A 20,954-nucleotide genomic window follows, 5' to 3' on the forward strand; every position below is an offset into this window, starting at 1 on the left:
CGTCATATCCGGACGGTGCTGAGATGCCGGTAAGGAGCAGCGCTTGTCCCGGGAGGGAAGCCGGAGCTTATCCTCGAGGGAGGGAGGGGGTTCCGGCTCCCGGTCCCCGCCTCAGCGGAGAGGAGGAGAGGGGCCTGGTCCGAGCAGGAGGGAGGAGGAGGAGGAGGAGGAGGTGGCCCTCTCTCCGTCTGGGCCATTGCCCACCCTTCCTTCCTTCCTTCCTTCCTTCCCTTGGCTGCCATGCCTTGGGAGGGCCTCTCCTTCCCTCCTCCTTCCAGCCCTTGCTTCGCTCACGGGGCAGGTTCCTCCTCCTCTGACCGGAGCAGGCTGCTGCCTCTAGACTGGCGGCGCCGCTTTAAGTGCCCCGGCGGCTCAAGGCTGTGGGATTCTGGGAGTTGGAGTTTGTTGTGGGGCCCAGAGCAGAGCGATGGCGCCTGAAAGTCTTTCATGCATCCTCCGTCAATCACGCTTTTCAGACGGGTTAAGGACAGGATCTGCATGACGTCGTCTGACTAGATTACTGCACTACCCTCTTATAGGGTTCCTATTCCACTTTAATGGCTCTGGCTGCCTCCTGTTGCATTCTGGGGCTTGCAGTATAAAGAAGGGCGTTTGTCATTCTCAGCCGCAGTGTTCTTAGGCCACACTGAACTACAAACCCCACAATGCAACAGGAGGAGGCCAGAGCAGTCAAAGCGGAATAGCAGCGCTATGAGAGGGTAGTGTGCTCATCTACAAATCGTAGCGCTGATCCCACCATGAACCTGTCATTAAAGCGACATTGCAATAATGTGAACGTCCATTACTGCAAAATACTAGCCAATGTTGCTTTAATAACTGGTAAATGACAGGATCTGCGCAACATTGTCTGAAAGTCTTTTGTGCGATCGTGGTCATTCATGCTTTCCAGACGGGTTAATGGCAGGATCTGCGAGACGTCATCTGAAAGTCTTTTGTGCAATCGCGCTCAATCACACTTTTTGGATGGGTTAATGACAGGATCTGTGCGGCGTCGGCGTCTGAACGTTCTTCTCGCAATCATTCAGGAAGGATGGGACAGGAACAGGACAAGGACGGGACAACCTCCGTGTGACAATCTCTTAGAACAGTGGTCCCCAAAGTCTGGTCCTCCAGATGTTTTCAACTTCAACTCCCAGAAGCCCCCAGCCAGCTTGGCCCCAACCATCAGAAATTCTGGGAGCTGCGGTCCAAAAACATCTGGAGGGCCAGCGTTTGGAGAACACTGTCTTAGAGCTCCTCTCTGGTGCCACAACAAACTACCATAGTCCTTAGCCATGGCAGTTAATGGGGTCCCAAACCGGATTATTGCCAGTTTGGCAGCATTCTTGTTTATTTGTTTGTTTCCAGAATGTATATATCACCTTTCTCCCACAACAAGATTCAAGGCGGGTTACAATATATTAAAAAGACAAAGTTAAAACATTGAGTAGGAAAGTTAAAAAAAACAAATTAAATACTACTAACATTAAAACATAAATAAAAACAGCATCCAGAAAACCTTCAGGGGTAGCTGTGTTGGCCATTTAGTAAATTCAAACAAAAATCCACCAAACAGTGATACCTTTATTGGCCAACCAAAATGCACAATATACATTAAAATAGCACACGACGGCCTGTTACAGACAGCCAAAATAAAGCTGCTTCGAGTCACAGTGGAGGTATGGTGTTTCAATGATGCATGCGTCCTAAGAGTCCAGAAGCCACACCAAAGCCACGCTCCATACTGTAGCTGCAGTGCCATTGCTGTTGAATGGTCTTCACCATTCAGTCTTACCTGGTGCTAGTGGCATTGTTCTTGTTTGGGGGGGAAAGGGGAGTATCAGAAGAGAAACCAGGGATTCTGTGGTTTCTACTGGATTTAATCAGTGCTGGTTCAATTGTGTGCTTAATGTCCCATCTTCAAATGCTGTATAATGTAATGACGTTATATTAAAATGTTTATGGATGCTCACTCTGAGTCTCTGTCAAGGGAGCATAAAATAGCCCAGTTCTGGCTGTAATTTAATAGCTAAGGGAGTAAAAATAGGAAAGACTACAGTATTGCTATAGATTGTGTGGATGACAAAGTGGTATTGTACATCAGGCATAGCAGTAAGAGTAGCAGTTTGTCAGTTATATAATTTAATTGATTTTAATTTCTTTTCCTTTTCAGATGAAACTGAGTAGCTGCCTATTACAGCTTCTTGTAAGAAGATCCTCACAAACGTGTGAGGCTAGAATATGTGTATAAACACAGAACATTGGTCACTTTGAACTCTTAAGCTTTGTGCCTTACCCAGATCTCTTTTGGGAATCAGAAACTTGAATCGATGTTATCGGATGAGTTAGAATCCAAACCAGAGGTCAGCAACTGCTACTTTGCTTTGTGTACTTTGTCAAAATCCTGATAATAACAAATGGTGGCTTTTCCAAAAGTTTACATGTACTTATCACATACAGCTACAGCATAATTTTTTCCTCATGAATGGTTCTAAAATTGGTGAACTGATTTGTACTGACAGGGTGTTATTTCAAAGCTCATCACCCGTAGATGATATTTAGACTGTGCCTTTAGTTTGGAGGAAGACTGATTGAACCCAATGGGAATTACTTCTGAGTAAATTTGAATAAGATTCTGCTACATTTAAGGCTTAATTTACCCGCACCCGCCCCAAAGTGTCCATGGCCATTGATGTAAACTCTGATGACATCCATAACACTCAAGCTGCTTGGCATAAAGGTTTTACCAGCTCCTCTTAACAGTAGAGTAGCTAAACATGTGGCAGCCATAGTGCTTGTAGCTTTTCTATCTTCACAGATCTCCTGTGACCTGGAGGAGTTCAACCAATTGATAATGAACCCTCACAACCTACTAGATATATCTCAAATAATGTAATATTTTAACTTTGAAAGCAATATAACCAAACAGGTTATTAATTATATTGCTTTGAAGTATAAATAACTTCGTGAACCTAAATTAGAACAGTTATGGTAAAACGATAAGTTGTAAAAGATGTAATTTTTTGGTTTCCTTTACTTCATGTTAATTTGAAAGTGTTCATATGAGAGCTAAGTGAAGAGCTCAGGTATGTTACCCAATCTTCTGCACGTTTAGGGCAATAACAGTTAGATTTCTTGCTTTCTTGGTTCTAATAATTGGCTGCTACCTTTGCTCCTACCCTCAGCTGCTGGTTCAGTTTGTTCAGAACACAGCTATTCCACTAGGAGAGGGGCTTGTGGAATCGGAACCTAAAGATATTACCTGTCTGTCTCTCCTTCCTGTTACTGAATCCCCAGAATGCAACAGACTGATATTGCCAGGTAAAATCTGAATCCTGATTATTCTAAACATGTGTTTTCTTGTGGTTTTGTGAGGTTAATATTGCAGTCCTATGGCTGTCTATCCAGAACCGAGTCCCTATGAAAACAATAGGACATACCCCTAGGTATTGCAGCTTAAGAAGCATGTGGTGAGTCCAGTACTGAAGAGTCATTTTTTTACCGTATAGTACAGTTGGTCCTCCATATTTTCTAGTTTCTCTTTCACCTATTTGTTTATTCATGACTTTGTTGCTGCTGCTTAACTATCTTGAACTTTCCCCCCCCCCTTCTCTTCATCTCCTGTCCCGCAAACAACACCAGTCCATCAATCCCTTTCCCAGCTTGCCTCCATATTGCCTCATCCAGATTTTAAACCCCTTCCTTTCCCATTGACCTGTTCTACCCAACTCCTCTTCCTCTCAATCTTCCACCACCACCAGTCACTCATTTTACCCCCACAATGTGCTGGTGGTTTTGGAAGGTCAGGATATTGGGAGGAAGAGGAGTGGGGTGGAGGTCAGTGGGCTAAGAAGAGGTTTAAAAATTGGATGTGGCAAGCTGAGAAAGCAAGCGATAGGCTGGTGGTGTTAGAAGGACAGGAAATTGAGAAGATTGGGAGGAAGAGAAACGGGGTGGAGGAGGTTGATGGGCAAGGAAGGGGTTTAAAATCTGGATGAGGTGTCATAGTGGCAAGCTGGGAAAGTGAGTGATGGCCTGGTGCTGGTTACAGGAGTCTGTAGCATGTATGTTTAGGGGGGCTTATGATATTCACATTTTTCCATTTTTGCAGTGGTCTTCCACCCTAACCTCTGTGAATGTGGAGGGAAGACTGTACTGTATTGTGTTTGGATCTAGGTTACTCCTGTAATAGAAATACAAATACCTGTATAATAAAGGAGGGGCAATTCTGGCACAGTTATTAGCTGCCTTCCAGTTAATAGTGTGCAAAAGCTGCTTGTTTTATTATTATTTTCTATATCTTTTATGAAAACATGATAATTGCTCTGAAACATTAGGTTGGCTACTGCATTAGCTTGGCTACTGAGGAAGCAGAATGCTGCACTAGATAGGCCTTTAGTCTGGTCAGGTACAGGTCTTTTACTTTTCTGTGCTCAATCTCACAAATGTTTTTTTTTTTAAATTGCATTCTCTTCACTAGATGACTCCCCAAGTCATACTAGTTCTTCAAAGGATGTGCCCTCTTCTGCTGTTTTGCGAAGCCTCCAGATGAATGTTGGCCCTGATGGTGAGGAGACAAGGGCACAGACAGTACAGAAGTCACCTGTGCTTCTTCCAAGTCCTGATACTTCCAGCTTATTGCAAGACCTTCAGCCCAGTGATTGCACTTCCTTTATCCTGCTCAATTTAACACGGACAGGTAACTTCTATATTAACATCTGGTTAAAGTGGAGAAGATGCTCATACATCACAAATTATTTTGAAAAGCATACTATATTTTGAGACACTGTTGAATTTAAAGGAATAATACAGTCAGCAACAGGTCCTTCTAGTAAAATCGCTGTAGACGTTTCTTGTTATACTTGTGTCACAACTAAGTTTGATCATGTTCTTAGTGTCTGATGAAACTGTCTCTTTTGTAGGCCTTGGCACTCCCTCAGAGCACTTGGTGTTTGTCCAAGATGAAGCACAAGATTCTGGGAATAGCTTCTTCTCTAACAGTAGCACTGACAGCAGTACTCCTTGGTTTTTACGAGTGCAGGAACTGGCCCATGACAGTTTGATTGCTGCCACTCGTGCACAACTTGCCAAGAATGCCAAAGCAAGCAATAATGGTAAGATACTTATTTCTGTCATTTCAAGAGTTAAAATAATGTGCTCTCTTAGTTAATTATTAGTATTAGTTAAATTACTTCAATTAAATTACAGTGTGTCCGCGTCATACGTGGACATGCTATACACAGCTTTCAGGTTACGCTGAAAGAAGCATGACACACAGGAAATGGCATGCGCGCCCATGGCGTGCACACCGTACACCACCATGTGCACAACCCCTATTATTTTCAATGGGGCTCGAACAGACACAGAACTTGCCTTACATAAGGCAATGGCACACTGTACTAGTTAAGTTGCTATTTAATTAGTATTGATTAAATTACTTCAGAATGTCTCAAATGTCTTGTGCATTTATGAAGCTGTTGTTCTTGAGGATATCAGTCCATGAGTGAAATAGAGCCAGACTACTGAGGTATGGAGAAAAGCAAGATTGGCTTTACAGGAATGGCTAGACATACTATGTGTTCATATTAAGTGTTTTCTGCTCTTATACATTTGTAGCCTCGTGATGCTTTTTTCTACCTCTTTCCAGGTGAAAATGTTCATGTTTGCTCAGGAGATTCACAACCGAAAGAATCCAGTCCCATTCCTCACCTGCCCCGTGTGGAGAAAAAGTTGAAGTGCACTGTAGAAGGCTGCGATAGGACATTTGTGTGGCCAGCCCACTTCAAATATCACCTAAAAACGCACAGGTGTATAGATTTACTATAGCTGTGACTTTACCTGAACTTTGCCTGAACAGATATTTATGCAGTATCTGACTGGTTGTTGCTGTGTAATAATCCAGTACTCAGATTGAGAGAAATTAGTCAAAATAAGTGAGTTTTAAGTATAGTCGACAGCTTTTAATAGTAATCATAGATATAATAATAATAATAATGATAATAATAATTTGTATTCCGCTTTTTCACAAAAGAATCAAAGCGGATTCCGACAGTATAATTAAAACATCAAACAATTACAAATAACAATTTTAAACCCCCAAAACCCCAACCCTCCCCACAATCATAAAAACAGTGATCAACCCATAAAAAGAGATTAAACGTCCAAATTTAAAACTGCCAATAGGAATACACTAAAATTTTGGGCAGATTAGCGCAAGAAATGAGGGGGGGATGGGGGGATGGTATCAATCAATTTTGATATTGGAACAATAGAAGTATCATTAGAGGGGGGAGATAAGTCTAATGGATCTAACCTTATCTGGAAAGACCTGTTGGAAGAGATCTGTCTTAATAGCCTTTTTAAAGACTTCCAAGGTGGTAACATGGCGGATCTCGTCGAGCAGGTCGTTCCAGAGCCTGGCAGCGGCTGATGAGAAGGTCCTCTGGGTCACCACTGAAAGTCTGGTCTTCTTAGGTTGTAGCAGATTCTTCCCAGAGGACTGAAGTGTGCGGGGAGGATTATATGGAAGTAGGCGCTCTTGCAAGTAGTCAGGACCCAAGCCATGTAGGGCTTTAAAGGTTAGAACCAACATCTTGTACCTTGCCCGGAAACTGATAGGCAGACAGTGGAGATATTTTAGAACTGGTGTAATATAGGCAGTTCTGGATGTGCCCGTAACCAGCCTGGCTTCCATATTTTGTACCAGTTGAAGTTTCCAAATTTGGCACGAGGGTAGCCCCATGTAGAGCGCGTTACAGAAGTCGAGTTGAGAGGTTACCAGCGCATGTACTACTGTTTCAAGGTCTCCTTGCTCCAGGAAGGGGCACAGCTAGCGTATCAGTTGAAGCTGATAGCAAGTGCTCCTGACTGTCACATCTACCTGAGCTTCAGCTGAATATAGCAGTATGGGAATTACTCATAGTTTGTTAACCACAGGTTGGAATAAGAATCTTAGTGTTTTGTTTTATGTATGCCTAAACCATTTAGGAATAATGCTAAGATATGAAAACAAAAAACAAAAAAGGTAACACAAGACCAGGAATTCTGTACTAAAAGAGAAGCAAGTTAGTGGTGGATGGGAGTTTCTTAAAAGTGAGATATTGAAGGCACAGTATCAAACACTTCCATTGAGGAGGAAAAAATTAGAGGTGTCTAAAGAAACCAGGATGGATGTCTAAAGAACTTTCAACTGAACTAAGATTTAAAAGGGACATGTGCAAGAAATGGAAAAAGGAGAAAATCGCCAAAGAGAAATTCAAACAAATAGCTAGCACATGTAGGGAAAGTCAGAAAAGCTAAAGCACTGAATGAGCTCATGCTTGCCAGAGAGATTAAAAAGGACATTTTTGGTTATGTCTTAGCAAAAGGAAGTAGAAGGAAATAGTAGGCCTTTCCTGAGTCCAAAGTGGTCTGGGGGTTCAAAAACATGGTGATATTGGCCCCACGTTTGATGAGGCATGGAGGCATTTTGGTCAAATCTTTCTGAACGTTTTTTGAGTACTAGCCTCACTTCCCCCACAGACCTCACTTTCTGCATCCCAACTTAGTGCCAGCCTTTTCACTTTTCAGTCCATGCCTCTCACAGGCATTATTGATATGATCAGAGGACAGCTTGTCTATAACAGCACGTATAACAGTGCTCTGAATTTTATGTTTGTCTTTTAGGAATGACCGTTCCTTTACTTGTCCAGCTAAAGACTGTGGGAAAAGCTTCTATGTCCTACAGCGTTTGAAAGTGCACATGAGAACACACAATGGCGAGAAACCATTCATTTGCACTGAGCTAGGCTGTGGGAAGCAATTCACGACAGCTGGGAACCTAAAGAATCATCTGCGGATTCACACGGGTGTGTTTCCTTCCCCTTTTTTCAAAAGTTTGTCCTACTATATTTAAGAGTTAAAGACATTTCGCTGCATTTTTGGCAATTAAATTGTGAATAGAGCTCTAATTGGATACTTTTTCCTCTTCCTTTCTGCCTGTTGTAAAGTACTTAATTTGGATGAAATAGAAAGGGAGTAGCCAATTAGGCTCATGCTTAATCTCTGCTCCCCCTGATAGTAACCGTTGAAATCAACAGCTCTGCAATGTCCATTCTCAGTCTCCCTTATGAATTACAACTGTTCTTGGCTGTTCAATAAATTGGCCACAGCATTAGCAAAAACACTGTTAAAGCCTGTAACAGTAGCAGTGCATACCTCTGCGCTGCATAAGCCATTTCCATTGAGACCATCCAAGCAGATGGTTTTATGACTATAAGTGGTCACATTAGGCAGCACTTACTTAGGAATTCTTCTAGAAACTAAGAGATGCACCCAGTACTTTTCTTCCAGAATTTACCTTATTTCAATGTAAACATCTAACTAAACGACCGGTCCAATAACTACCTAAAATAACGACCTTTAAAATAACGACTTTATTCCCAGATAGGGAATAAAATGTTACAATGGTGCTAATGAAGACTTGCTTTGGTTTAAGAATTCAGGTTTCCAAGCAGTGTTGCTGTATAAGCTATCTTTAATCACAAAATAGTTTCATTCTTGATATCCATTCACGCTTCCATGACCTTGGCCTCTCCAGTATAATTTCTTGTTTTCATCTTATGCCAGCTTTCAACAGCCCTCCAATTAATTTCCTCCCTCTGTGCTTGTTCTACTGATCCAGTACCATCTGGAGTCTTTATTTTTAACTTTTCATAGATTTCAACCTGCTTTTTCCTTGTATCAGTCACCACAATTCTGTCTTTATTCCAAATTGTTATTTTAAAGAATTTATTATATGCACATTATTATCATTATATTACATTTATATGTAAATTCATTTTTACTTGGTAAACTTGTCAAAGGCTTCTCCTTTTTTCTATTATAAAATTGTTATTGAACTGGTAAAAAGGCATATTTAAAATAAAAATTAAAGGAAAAGGCAAAACTATTTTTAGAGAGAGCAGGAGAAGAAACTATTTTTTTCTCCTTTTTTCTTTTTTAAAAAGGGAGTTTCAGGTTTGGATTGGGACAAGCAGGCAAGAGTCCAACATGGGTCAATGATATACTTTGATATCTGAAAAATCATATTGGGAAACAAAATATAGGAACACCTTGTTATTGGAATTGTTTTGTGCCTTGAAGTCATTTTTTACTTATGGTGACCCTATCATGGGGTTTTCTTGGCAGGATTTGTTCAGAGAGTGTTTGCTCTTGCCTTCTGAGGGTGAGAGTGTGTGAGGAGGAGGAGGAAGAGTTGCCTTGAACTAGCACTTCTTTCAATGGAAGGGTCAGTTGTTACAACAACAATAACAACAGCAACTATTTCTATGCCACCTCTCCAACAAACTTGGAAAACAGCATGATTTCAGGCATGAACACGACTTTGACATGCAGTCTGCAGGAGACGGCTATAGTTGGTTAACAAAATACATACTTCTGATAGAAGTCTTAGGTTCAGCACTTCTACACAAATCACAAATAGCAGGACTGAGAAAATATCTTTTAAGAGCTGCTGCCAGGTTTAGACAGGACTGGACAAAATGGACCAGTGGATTGGTTCTGTATAAAGCAGCTTTGTTTGTGTGGAAGTGGAACCAGAAGACACTTCATAGTGGTAGGGGATGAGCTGTTGTGATATGCTAATGTGAGGGTGAATAAATGGAGAGGAAGCTATTAGCTACTGATGAAGGTGAGATTTAAAAGAACTAAACATTCTCTTTGAAGATTAATGGGGGTGAACTGGAACTGTTTGAACATGGGAGTGATGTCATAGCCACCATGGCAAAACGTTTTTTTAGATGAGGCATTTCTCATTGGTTGTTGTGTGCCTTCATTTCTGATTCATGGCAATCCTAAAGTGACTCTGTCACAGTTTTCTTGTAAGAATTTGTTCAGAGGGGCTTTATCTTTGCCTTCCTCTGAGGTTAAGAACATATGATTTGCCTAAAGTCATCCAAGTGGGTTTCCATGGCTGACGTGGGATTCGAACCCTGTTTTCCTAGTGACCTAGTCCAGCACTCAAACCACTACACATGCTGGTTCTCCATAATTAGTTAACCTAGGGATAAAAAATTGAAATAATCGCTGGTTATTGAAGAGAAAGCAGAAATCTGGGAAATGAAACTGGCTGAGAGCACCTCCGGTGATAAACATAATAGCAAACCTTGCTTATAAAGTGGGCCCTTGGAATCCTTGATAATGCCAAAGAAACTGATTCCTGGTTTGGGTTCTCCAGCTAACAGTGCATAGACTGGGACTGCTGTGATGGATGTATATATTCAACATTCAAGCAAACAATAGGGACACTTACTTTTCATATCCAATGAGGAACTGATATAAATAAGCTTGTAGGAATAGGACTGCATTTGGAAAACCAAAGTTTCACTCAAGTTAAGCAAATATCTGATTATAACCTTTTGCAACACAGGAGAAAAGCCCTTCTTATGTGAGGCCCAGGGCTGTGGTCGTTCTTTTGCTGAATACTCCAGCCTCCGGAAACACTTGGTTGTCCATTCAGGTAAGGGAACTTCATCCTCTTAGTTGAGACTATACAGAGTAACTTTCTTGGAGACAGTATGTAAAAGGCACTTGCAGCATGTTTGAGTCTAACTGAGAGAAAGAAGTTGGCATAATCTTTTGTAGATTGAGGGCCTGAGCAGAAAGAGAGAAAAAGCCAACTTACCTCTGGGGTTTCCCAATTCATAGGGAAAACATGCTGACCACACTGTGGACTCCCATAATGGGCTGAATACCCATAGTCTGAACCACCCCACTTTGTCTGAGAGGATGAGCCCGCCAAAATGGGGCATTCACAGATACAAGCTGCGCCATGTCATTTCCCCCCTTTCCATCCCAAACACTGTGCATGATGGTGCTGCCAGAAGCCACTAATAGCTTTCTTCATTCTGCCCAACCCTTTTGACACCCTGCGCAACCCACTTATTTGCATAAACAATCAACTGCGCATACAGTGCACCAGTGTGTCTGTGGCAACCATATGGCCTGTTCTCAAAGAAGGCTGCTAGTGCAGTCCCAGAGTCAGCCACTGGCAGGAATGTTTTTTCTCTGCTTCTTTGTCCAGCAGCTTCAGGCCACCTCGGGTAACGTCCAACTGCTCTGGGGGCGTGCATCATATGAACACCACACCCCTGAAGTGGCCAGAAGCTGCTCATTCATGCCTATCTGTTTTGGGCAGTCTACAGAAGCATATGCTACAACTTCTTTCTTTCAGTTAGCCTCAAAGGTGCTACAGAATTCCTTTACATGCTGATCCAGACTAACATGGTTATGTCTTTGATTTTTTGGATATAGTAGTAGATACTCTAGGGCCTGTGGAATAAATACTGATACTCCTCTTTCCCCCTTATTCTTTTTTTACATCTTGACCCAACTTGCTCATTTTTCTTCCTTGAACCTACTCAAACCTGCATATCATTCATATACAAGATGGTAAAGTTTCATCTGGCTTGTCTTATACTATGTAAAGGCCTCAAGATTATTGGAGATACAGACCTGAGACTCCAGATCACTTAAGTCGCCTAACAAAATTGGCTCTGAACTTGATTATCTATCCTAGAACTAAGTAGAGGTTGATAGATGTTAAAATACATAACTGCTTTGACCAGAATGGCATAAGGACTCAACCCATGTGTTGTGGATTGTTCCTTCAGCCTCGCTGAGAATGAAAGTTTCACTTCCTCCTTTAATAGCTTTTTTGTCTCCTTTCAGGAGTAAAGCCACACCAGTGTCAAATATGTGGAAAGACATTTTCCCAAAGTGGTAGCAGGAATGTGCATATGAAAAAACATCATTCTAGAGTTGGAATGACTAGCAACAGACAACATGAACAAACAGGTAGAATTCCTGGAAGTTGTGTAGAGGATGGATCAATTTAGAATCGTGGTGGGTAAAGCTGTGGCCCTCAGCTCCTCCAGATTCCTTCAAGTGTCTTTTTTCTGGCCCCACAAAGGGTGAATTTTGGAAATCAGGGCAGCTGCCAGGTGATCTCAGAGGCAGAAAATTGACCTCTGAACTCAGCGTAGTTCTCCAATCCTGGTTTAGAAAGATAGCCTTGAGATGAATTGGTGACTAATGAGGATCTTTTTAGGAAGATGTATAGCATTGAGATGACTGTAGGGGCAAATAAAAACCTTTTAAATAGAAATAAGAATGTTTGATCATAACACATTGATGGTTTCTTGGCTTTTAAAAACAATCCTAAATTTGACCTGCTTTTCAGCTGTACATGATGATTATCCTATTTAGTCAGAGCTCCCTTATAAAATTCCATCTTTTTGAGCTGCCCTTCTCTCAGAATCTAATTTCCATGCCCCAAAGGGGACACTTTTAAGTAAGGATGAGTGAAAAATCAATTTTTCACATTTAGATTGGTAAGGTAGAGAGAACGCCTTTATATTGTGCCGTTGGTGGATGCTGAAGCAGTGGTGCAGGCCATAGTAACAGTTAAAATCACAGAATCTTCTTTTTGCAACAGAATCGCTGATGGGCAGTAGTTTGTTGGAAGAGTCTGAGGTGCACAGCAAGAATCTGGTGTCAATAGGTACTCCTCCCAGCCTTGGTGTGGAATCCTTGCATCTGCCAGACACAGAATCAATTATTGGTGTAAAAGAGGGTGAGAAAATGTTTGTTTAATAGAAAGGACCTACCTGAGGTATGAAACTGAGGATGGGAGGGGTTCTCTTTCTAAAAGCTTGAAATAATTGGCCTGTTTCATGGAATATAAACTAGTTCACTTCAATTAATATTAGAAATGGGTTAATGGAGGGGGAAGTCAGAGATAATTTTCTAACTTGCCTTAAAAACTCATATTAGTATCCAGATACTTTTGGAGGGGCATGATATGAATATGTAAATTGCTATTATCAGTATGCATCTGACCTGGAGTGGTAGGGTCTGAGAGGAAGGAATATGAGTTTGTTTACATGTCTGTTCTGTTCTTCCAAACCAGATATCCTTTATCTTCTGTCTAAAAGGTAGTTACTTCCTTGTTGGGGAAGGTTTTTCCCTTCTTGCCAATGTATTTTATTGTCTGTATTTTATTGACTGAAATTTGAGTTTCTTCTGTAATCCTGTAATTCTGTACATTTTCTTTCTGGATTAGAAATACACGAGGAAGTTGGATAACTCTAAAACACCCACATAGCATGTGTTTCAGCCTGAACAAATGTCTTTTAAGTTCCTTGAGGAAAAAAGGCATTTTTTAAACAAAGTATAATTTATTCTTTTGCTTAATAGCAGAGGTTCTTGCCGAAGCAACAACAAATTCTCTCCATTCTGTGTCCGATGTGGTTTTGCCATCTCATCATCTGATGCCCATGTCAGTATCAAGGCACTCCTATGAGGTCTCATCTTTGCTACAGTAGATTCACAGGTTGGTCTAGAAGAACTATATTTGGTTTTGTAAAGCATAATTCCAGTTTCAGGAAAGCTTCACTTTTTTTTTTCTTGTTGAAGATGTGCAAGATAACAGGGGCGGGTTATAGACCGCCATTTCGGACGTCCTCAGGACGTCCCATTTTTAAAAAGGGGGTCTCTTCTAGACACCCCTTTCCCTATCACGGACTCAGTCCGTGACAAATGGCGGCGGCCGTTCCACATGGCCGCCACCATTTTTACGTCTTGGACGCATAGCGTCCAGACAGGGCGCGGTGGTTATGACGTCGCGGGTGCGCCATGGGCGCCTTGCGATGTCATAACGGCGCCGCAGGAAGAAGCTCCATTTTGGAGCTTCTTTTTTGCTCCATGAGGGAGTCGCGCGGTTTGTATGCTGCGACTCCCTCGCGGAGCAAAGAGCAGCGCTGGCAGACCGCTGCAAAGCGGCGGTCTGTAAAACGCCAACATGTTAATTCTAAAGTATGAAATAAAAACTGGTGAAGTTAGTAGAGTCTACATTTGTGCATAAAATTCTGGTTTTCAAAGTAATATTAATAGTCTATAGTCTACTATACAAAATTATTTTTATTTGTTTTATTAAACTGAGGACAAAGATTTGATCTGGCATAGTTGCAGTAGCATACAGATTGGTCTGACTGTTACATAGGCGGGATACAAACGGGCAGGGGAAGACGTCTTCGAGGTGTATTCTGCTGAATACGGAGCCTCCAGACCGCCCGCCCCGGGGGTGTGGCTCAGGAGATGGGGCTTCCACATGGGGGGCAGTGAAGACGCCTCACCTGGGGCCATTTCTGACCCACAGTTTCCAAACCGCCGCCTCGGAGGATGCTGCAAAGAGAGAGGCAGCTTCCTCACGGGCGGCCAAAAACGGGGCTTTTTTTTTCCTTTGCCGGCTGGCGGATGCGCAGCTGCGCAGCTGCAGCGCTAAGCAGCGGCGGCAGAAAGCCTATGGGCACATTTAAAGTGCCCAAGCCCCTTTAAAACTTTTTTCCCCGCTCTGCCCAAGAACAATGGTGGTCTCCTGCCAGCTGGTGATCAGCTGGTGTTGGCATCCTTGTCCGCTTGCACTTTGCCAGTGTCACCAGCATCATAGATGCCTCCTCTCCTTTGGTCCCCGCGCTCTTGCTGAATCTGCAATGCACAGCCACAGCTGTCGCCACTGCCACCGCTGTCCCCCTGCCATCCCCCATCACTTCCCTTGTACATATGTAAATATTTACAGTTTTAGCGGTTTTTATTGTTAGGTGAAAATGGCACAGGAATGTGTGTAGGGGCTCACTTTAAAGTCCAAACTTTCCAAGCAGCGCATGCGTACATGTTGCTCTAGGGTTAGGGTTAGGGTTAGGGTTACGAGTCTTAAAATGCGCTGCAGCTGTGCTGCAGCTTCCACACCTGCATGGCAGCTGACGCTGCAATTAAAGCCTGACTGCAAACTGCGCATGTTCCAGGACCCCGACTCATTATGCGAAGCAGCTGACTCGGAGCTTTTAAATGGGCAACTTAAATTAGCGGCGTAGCAATTCTGACGTACCGGTGCAGCAGCTTACAGACGGAGCTGCGCAGCTGCGCATCAAACGGAAAAGAAGCGGAGAAAAGCAGCACCTTTTTAATGCCGCCTCTTCCCGCTTGGGGCGTGCGGGGGGCGTGTTCATGGCGGCATTCAGGTAAGGCCCGTCTGAAGGCTCTACCTTCATGACGTCATGAATACACCCCTTTTTGCCCGTCTGTATCCCGCCATAGACATCACAGCCTGATTTACTGTCGAGTTTAGGTTGAGAGTGAGTTGCATCTTCACTCCATGCATCGATTAGCTGCATAATGACTGAGTGTAACCCTGCAATACCACATGCTGGTGATGGCACAATTGACATGCTGTTTTCAAGAGATAATGCCAATACATGTCATCTGGCACAGGCAAAGTACTCCTTCTAATGATGCTGTGCAGTATGCAGACATCATTTTGCCTTATGCTAGAGGAGGGATGCGAATCGCCTAACCCTTCAAATGTTGTTGGCCTGCAACTCCCAGTAGCCCTAGCCAGCACTGAGAAATGTTGAGAGTTGCAGTTCAGCAACATCTGAAGGGCTGCATGATTCCCTTCCCTGCACTGGAGCATTTCACGGGAAAGATAAAATGAAATTTAAAGGTTTTCAAACACACACACACACACCACCTCTTGTATGAACATAAGACTTGGTCCAAAATATACTTGTTATAGCTCTGCACTCTTCTTTTTTCACTAACAACTATTTTTTCCTCTTCTCATGACTGGATGGATCTGGGTGCCTTTAATTTCCTCTCGTTACTCAATGTCAGATTTCTTCTACAACGAATATCAGATTTGATTTTCCTTCTCCTCCAGTTCAGAAGTAAAATCTAAGGTTCATTGGCTGATGGAATAGCTTCAGTCAGTGAACTGCGGAGGGGGCCAGGGGTGATCTTCCCTCCTCAGTGTATAACCAAAACCCACAGTGTTTTAGAAAATCTTCTGGACCTGGTTTTAAAGTGGCACTGTAGACTGGGAGGCAAAGGAAATTTTGGCACTGGTGTTGGATTTTGCGCTAGAATTTGATTGTTTTGATATTGGGATGCATGAACTATGTTTCATCTCAGTCAGGAAGCACTTTATGGACTGTGCACAGAAAGGGAGTAAGGAGTACAAGGCTTGTTCCCAAGCTGCCACACTATCATTGGAAGAATTGGAAACATTGTGTGGACTGACTTGTCCTCTTACTTTTCATATTTTCAAAACATTTTGTTTATTAACGCCTTTCATCTAAAAAGTGTTGGAATTATAGTATTTGGTATTCTGTTTTGAACAGAAAGAATTACAAAAGGAAGAGGAAGTCTGTGATATATGGAATACACAATATGAAGCTATAGGACAGACCTGTGTAGTGTTCCCAAAAAGCCATTTGGTACTGCAGTTACCAGGATTTGTACAGTGCCTCTGATGTACTTCTCATGGCCACTCTGACTGAAGGCCTCAAATACGGTTTCACTTCAAACACTGGAAATGCTGTTTTCTGAAGGTTGGATTCAGAAGCTTCTACTAGTCTGAACAGTGGTGTGTTCCTATTAAAACTGGTGTTAAAAGGTCAGACATTAATGTTCTTATAAGTAGTCCCAAGCCACTTTATTTCTCTCCTAAGCTCAGCATTGTATTGACTTTCTTCTTCTTCGTGGAGGAGTATCTTTAGATGGTAGTGAATTCTGCACCAAGTCGCTTCTGAGTTACTGGGGTGGTTCTGTGGTACTCTTTGAGCTGGAACTTCCATGTCCCTTGCTTTATGTGGATACCTTCACTAATGCTGCTTTTGTTCCAAACTGAAGACCTGATGTTATTCAGAGGATTGTCTCAGACATCCTCACTTAGCGCTGTAATATTTTAATTTCCAATTATTAGCTTTAATTTAAAAACAATCATAGTTAGAAACTATTCTGTGCTCTTTTATTGTAAATAAACTGTATACTTCAATTCCTGATGTGCTTAAGTGTGCATTTATTTTTTGTTAAGGCTCAAAATAACCCTATTTAGAGTCTCAGGGTGCCTAACTTCTAAAGATCAGCTGCTAGTATCTTTGTGCAGTTAATGTATTATAAAATACTAGTATAATACTATATTTAAAATGTTTATTAACTGCACAGAGAAATTCAAACAAATGAGAAGGAAAGAGATGTTGCTACTGGTTAATAAATTGTTAGATTTTAAATACCTTTAAAACATAGGAAGAAAAGAGCAGGGGAGCAGTAATTACTTGTCCTGGCTGTTGAAGGAAACTTGAATGGTATTATTAAAAACAGTTCGTTTAAGAATATGGTGAGACACTAATGCTTCAGTATCAAATAAAATGCAATAACTGACTTCCTGTTCCAGCAAAACTACTATTTAAAGTTTCTCTTATACCATGAGAAGTTTATTAAGTCAGTATGAGGACAGTTAAAAGTTTATTTTGGTACAAATGCTAGAGAAAAATGATGCATACTGCAATTTGTTGGAATTTTACATAGTGGGTATCAGGAGCATAAAATATTATTTGGCATAAGGCAAATTTATCTGTTGTTCTGTACCTTCAAATTGTTTCTAACATATAGTGATCTATCTTGGGTTTTTCTTGATAAAAATTTGTTCAGAGGGGGTTTGCCTTTGCCTTCCTCTGAGGCAGAGAGTGATTTGCCTAAGGTCACCCAGATGATTTCCATGGTAAGTGGATTTGGATTCTAGTCTCCCAGTGTCCTAGTCCAACACTCAAGCCGTTATTTATTGCTTAGATGACATTTGATTTTTCCTTCACAAAATTACACCTCTGCTTAAGCTGAGTCATCTTGCTCCTGTTTTGTGCAAACAGGCCAGAAAGTCTGAATACGTATTACTTTATCATTACATCACAAGTGGGAACAATGAATAATAGCGTGAAAATGAGAAAAATATTGATGCCAAGTTCAGATCACGATTTGATATTTTGGGTTGTTTGGAAAACATTAACCATAGTTTCCCAACCATAACTGAAAGCTATGGTTACTTTTTCTAGTTTTTAGTATTTGCATGTTTACTATTTGGAAAGCCAGTGTGGTGTAGAGGTTTGAGTGTTGGCCTATTGACTCTGGAGGTCAGGGTTAGATTCCCCCACTCATGGATAAGAAAACACTGGGTGACCTTGAGCAAATCACACTCTCTTAGCCTCAGAGGATGGCCATGGCAAACCCTCTCTGGAGAAACCTACCAAGAAAACCCTATGATACCTTAGGGTCACCGTAAGTAAAAATTGACTTGAAGGCATACCACCACCACCACAACAACAGGGCCAGATGTATCTCAGTTTATTAAAGGGAGAATGGAACCAGGTTCTAAACTCTACATTTGAATTTTAAGATTAACCAAATGCCACATAATAATGAGCAACCTTCTGACTTCTCTAGCACTCTTTGTTAGGCAAAATGGGTGAGAGGACTACTCTTAAACCACAGCCTTAAAAGGAAGTGTACGAAAAGATCACAGGCTTAAAAGGGTTAAATTGTACCAAGTGCTATGCAGATGTTATGCTGCTGACACATGGAGGCAAATAATGGCTTATTCCCTAGAAATCATGGAGAACTTGCTCAGTGTTTTGTGACACTAATAAAAATCTTAATAAAAATAATTGCCGTATTTTGTGGATTTTTTCTAATACAAAAATATCTTTGACTTCCTTTCTTTATCACAAAAAATAATTCCTTGGACTAGTGCTAATTACTGTTGAAATTTTTCATAAAATAATTTATGAAAGCATGAAAGCAGTATTTGAAATTTCCATGTAAGCATACACAATATGGTATGATTAAATTTTGTACTTAAGAATATATATGTGGCAGCAAACATGCATTTACTGGCGTGTGGTACATGAAGTGGCTCTTAACTCTTAACTGAAGGGACAGAATTACAGGCATCTGGCTCTCTGGGTGAAAGATGGAACAGGAATAGCTTAGGGGCATTAAATCAGAACATAATTTTAAACTAGATTTGTTAGGATTATATTATTTGAGGGCAAAACAATCTGAAACAAATAGGAATGATCAGACTTCAGGGCATATCATCCTATATATCATCCACTGTTTGACAATAAAACATGCTACTTCAGAGAGTGTTGGCATTTCGTTCTTTGAAGGTTTCTAAACAAAGGCTAGATGGCCATCTGTCAGGAGTGCTTTTATTGTGTGTTCCTGCATGGCAAGAGAATGGACTAGATAATCCTTGTGGTCTCTTCCAATTCTGTGATACTAGATGCATTGTCAACCGTTTGAGGTTTACATAGCTCTGTCTGCAAAATTACGACAGATGAACTATTGATATGGCCTAGATAAATTTGATGGTAGCAGCTCTTCAGTGAGAATCCTTAGGTGAATAAAGACCTTCAAATGCATTGTCTCAAAACCTCAAGTTCACAGTTTTTTAAATATTTGGGCTCATTTAATAAAGATCAAATAAAAGCATATGTCATACATTTCCCTAGTCTGAGAATTGCTCCATGGGCGAAAATGAAACAGTGTCCAGAATTCATTTGGGGCACTATACCTTCAAAGGCACTGGAAAAATAAGTTGTTTGGAGCTAGCAAAATATGTATGTTTTTCCTCACCAGCACTGTAAAACTCTGGGAAAAGTGCAATTGCTACTGTAGCGCACCAACAGGATTCCATGCAGTAAAGGCACATTTTTAACTTGTCTGTTGTCATACCCACAGTCTGCTAAACTGCAGGGATCTTACTTCCAATAAAAGCTGCATAGAATTAGAATAGCGTTTTGCATGGCAAAGTCTCAGTTGCTAGGGCAAATATATATTTTATTAGCCCTGCAGAAGGTTGAGAATAGAGAATTTAAGTGGTGGTTTGTGGACCAATGTTGGTCCAGGAACCATTAGCTACTGGTACCTGGGGAGTTTCCAGTCAAGAAAGAAAGAATTGTAGTCAAAGGGCACAAATATGGTACCAATCCTTTGCATAGTGGAGAAAAAAACGTCACTAGCCCTCAACATCAGATAGATTAAGAAGCACTGTTCTAGCCACCTTTTCTAGATACTACAAGTGATTCACTGAGAGAGAGAAAAGCCCACTGTTTCCCACATATTTTTATCTGTAGAGAAAATAACTAGCTAGAAGACTGCTGTTTTAGTAACTTCTCTTTTCTGCCCTGAAGCAAGGAACCATAGCCTTTAAGTTAGCATCAAAAGTATCTGTATGGGTATCATCAATGTGCAATTCAGCAAGCAGAGTGAGAGACACTAGAGATTGTGTCAGCATAGCAGGAGTGCAAAATTACCTAAAAGTGCACCACATTCAATTAGCAAACCTATAGCATGATCACACATGTATAAAATATGGAATTAGCTTCAGCTTTTTACACTGCAGATATTGCTTAAATATGAACTAATTGTTATATTTGATTAAAGAATGAGCTGTAGGCGCATGGAATGATCCACTAGATTCCTACTTCAATTCTAGTCTTCTCTGTCCTTCTTGAGACAGTTCCTTTATGATACCAACTTCTGTATCCTTGTCTGATGTAGGAATTCTGTTGATTAAAAACAATGATTTCAAACATTTTCAGAGTGTAAGGTGACATTGCCTCTTGTTAGTAAGAACACTGAAGTAGTTCTGCATCTGATGAAATAGACTTAGTCTACAAAAGCTTACACTACCAACATCTTTCTTAGACTCAGAGGAGCTCCAAGATCCCTTTGCATACTGATGCAGACTAACATGACTATGTTTTTGAATTCTACCTCCACTGAAATAAGTCATAGCTGCAATACTGCTGATCATATTTCAATTCCCCTCCAGTTTCTAAAGATCGTACATATGTAGCTTCCATCATGCCCTCTCAACAACCCTACAAGGTATTTTTGGGGATAGTGTTACTCAACTAAGATCAGCCAGTGAATTTTATGGCCAAACAAATAATTACAGTACACACACAGCCTGCAGAGCAATCCTAAAATCATGGCAAGAAAAGATTCTGTAGTGGAGGAGATGCAGCTTCCTAAGACTTCACTACAGCCACAGCAGTCATTTCAGGGTGGTCTAG

General features: G+C 41.3%; 2 protein-coding genes across 7 annotated transcripts in view; one reads left to right on the forward strand and one right to left on the reverse strand.

Moving 5' to 3' along the window:
- Nucleotides 1–16,878, forward strand: ZNF410 (zinc finger protein 410). 6 transcript variants are annotated; one of them, XM_089522169.1, is made up of 12 exons: nucleotides 1–29; nucleotides 2,174–2,363; nucleotides 3,186–3,321; nucleotides 4,481–4,699; nucleotides 4,923–5,114; nucleotides 5,648–5,807; nucleotides 7,666–7,847; nucleotides 10,409–10,498; nucleotides 11,710–11,835; nucleotides 12,476–12,613; nucleotides 13,237–13,372; nucleotides 16,218–16,878. In XM_089522169.1, the coding sequence occupies exons 2-11, from the start codon at nucleotides 2,331–2,333 to the stop codon at nucleotides 13,362–13,364; spliced, it is 1,404 nt and encodes a 467-aa protein (XP_089378295.1). In that variant the 5' UTR covers nucleotides 1–29; nucleotides 2,174–2,330; the 3' UTR covers nucleotides 13,365–13,372; nucleotides 16,218–16,878. The 6 variants fall into 6 exon arrangements, with proteins under 6 accessions (XP_089378295.1, XP_089378296.1, XP_089378298.1 ...); XM_089522170.1 differs by having other exon boundaries at nucleotides 13,240–13,372; XM_089522172.1 differs by lacking the exon at nucleotides 12,476–12,613.
- Nucleotides 16,864–20,954, reverse strand: part of FAM161B (FAM161 centrosomal protein B) — a 15,717-nt gene continuing 11,626 nt past the window's right edge. The window contains exon 9 of the mRNA XM_089522166.1: nucleotides 16,864–20,441. Coding sequence (XP_089378292.1) covers nucleotides 20,357–20,441 — 85 coding nt within the window. The 3' untranslated portion in view covers nucleotides 16,864–20,356. The remainder of the gene's footprint in view (nucleotides 20,442–20,954) is intronic.

This window comes from Sceloporus occidentalis, unplaced genomic scaffold (genome assembly GCF_023333645.1).
Source record: "Sceloporus occidentalis isolate IW3139 unplaced genomic scaffold, rSceOcc1.0.p SCAF_4, whole genome shotgun sequence".
In the NCBI taxonomy this organism is placed as follows: domain Eukaryota; kingdom Metazoa; phylum Chordata; class Lepidosauria; order Squamata; family Phrynosomatidae; genus Sceloporus; species Sceloporus occidentalis.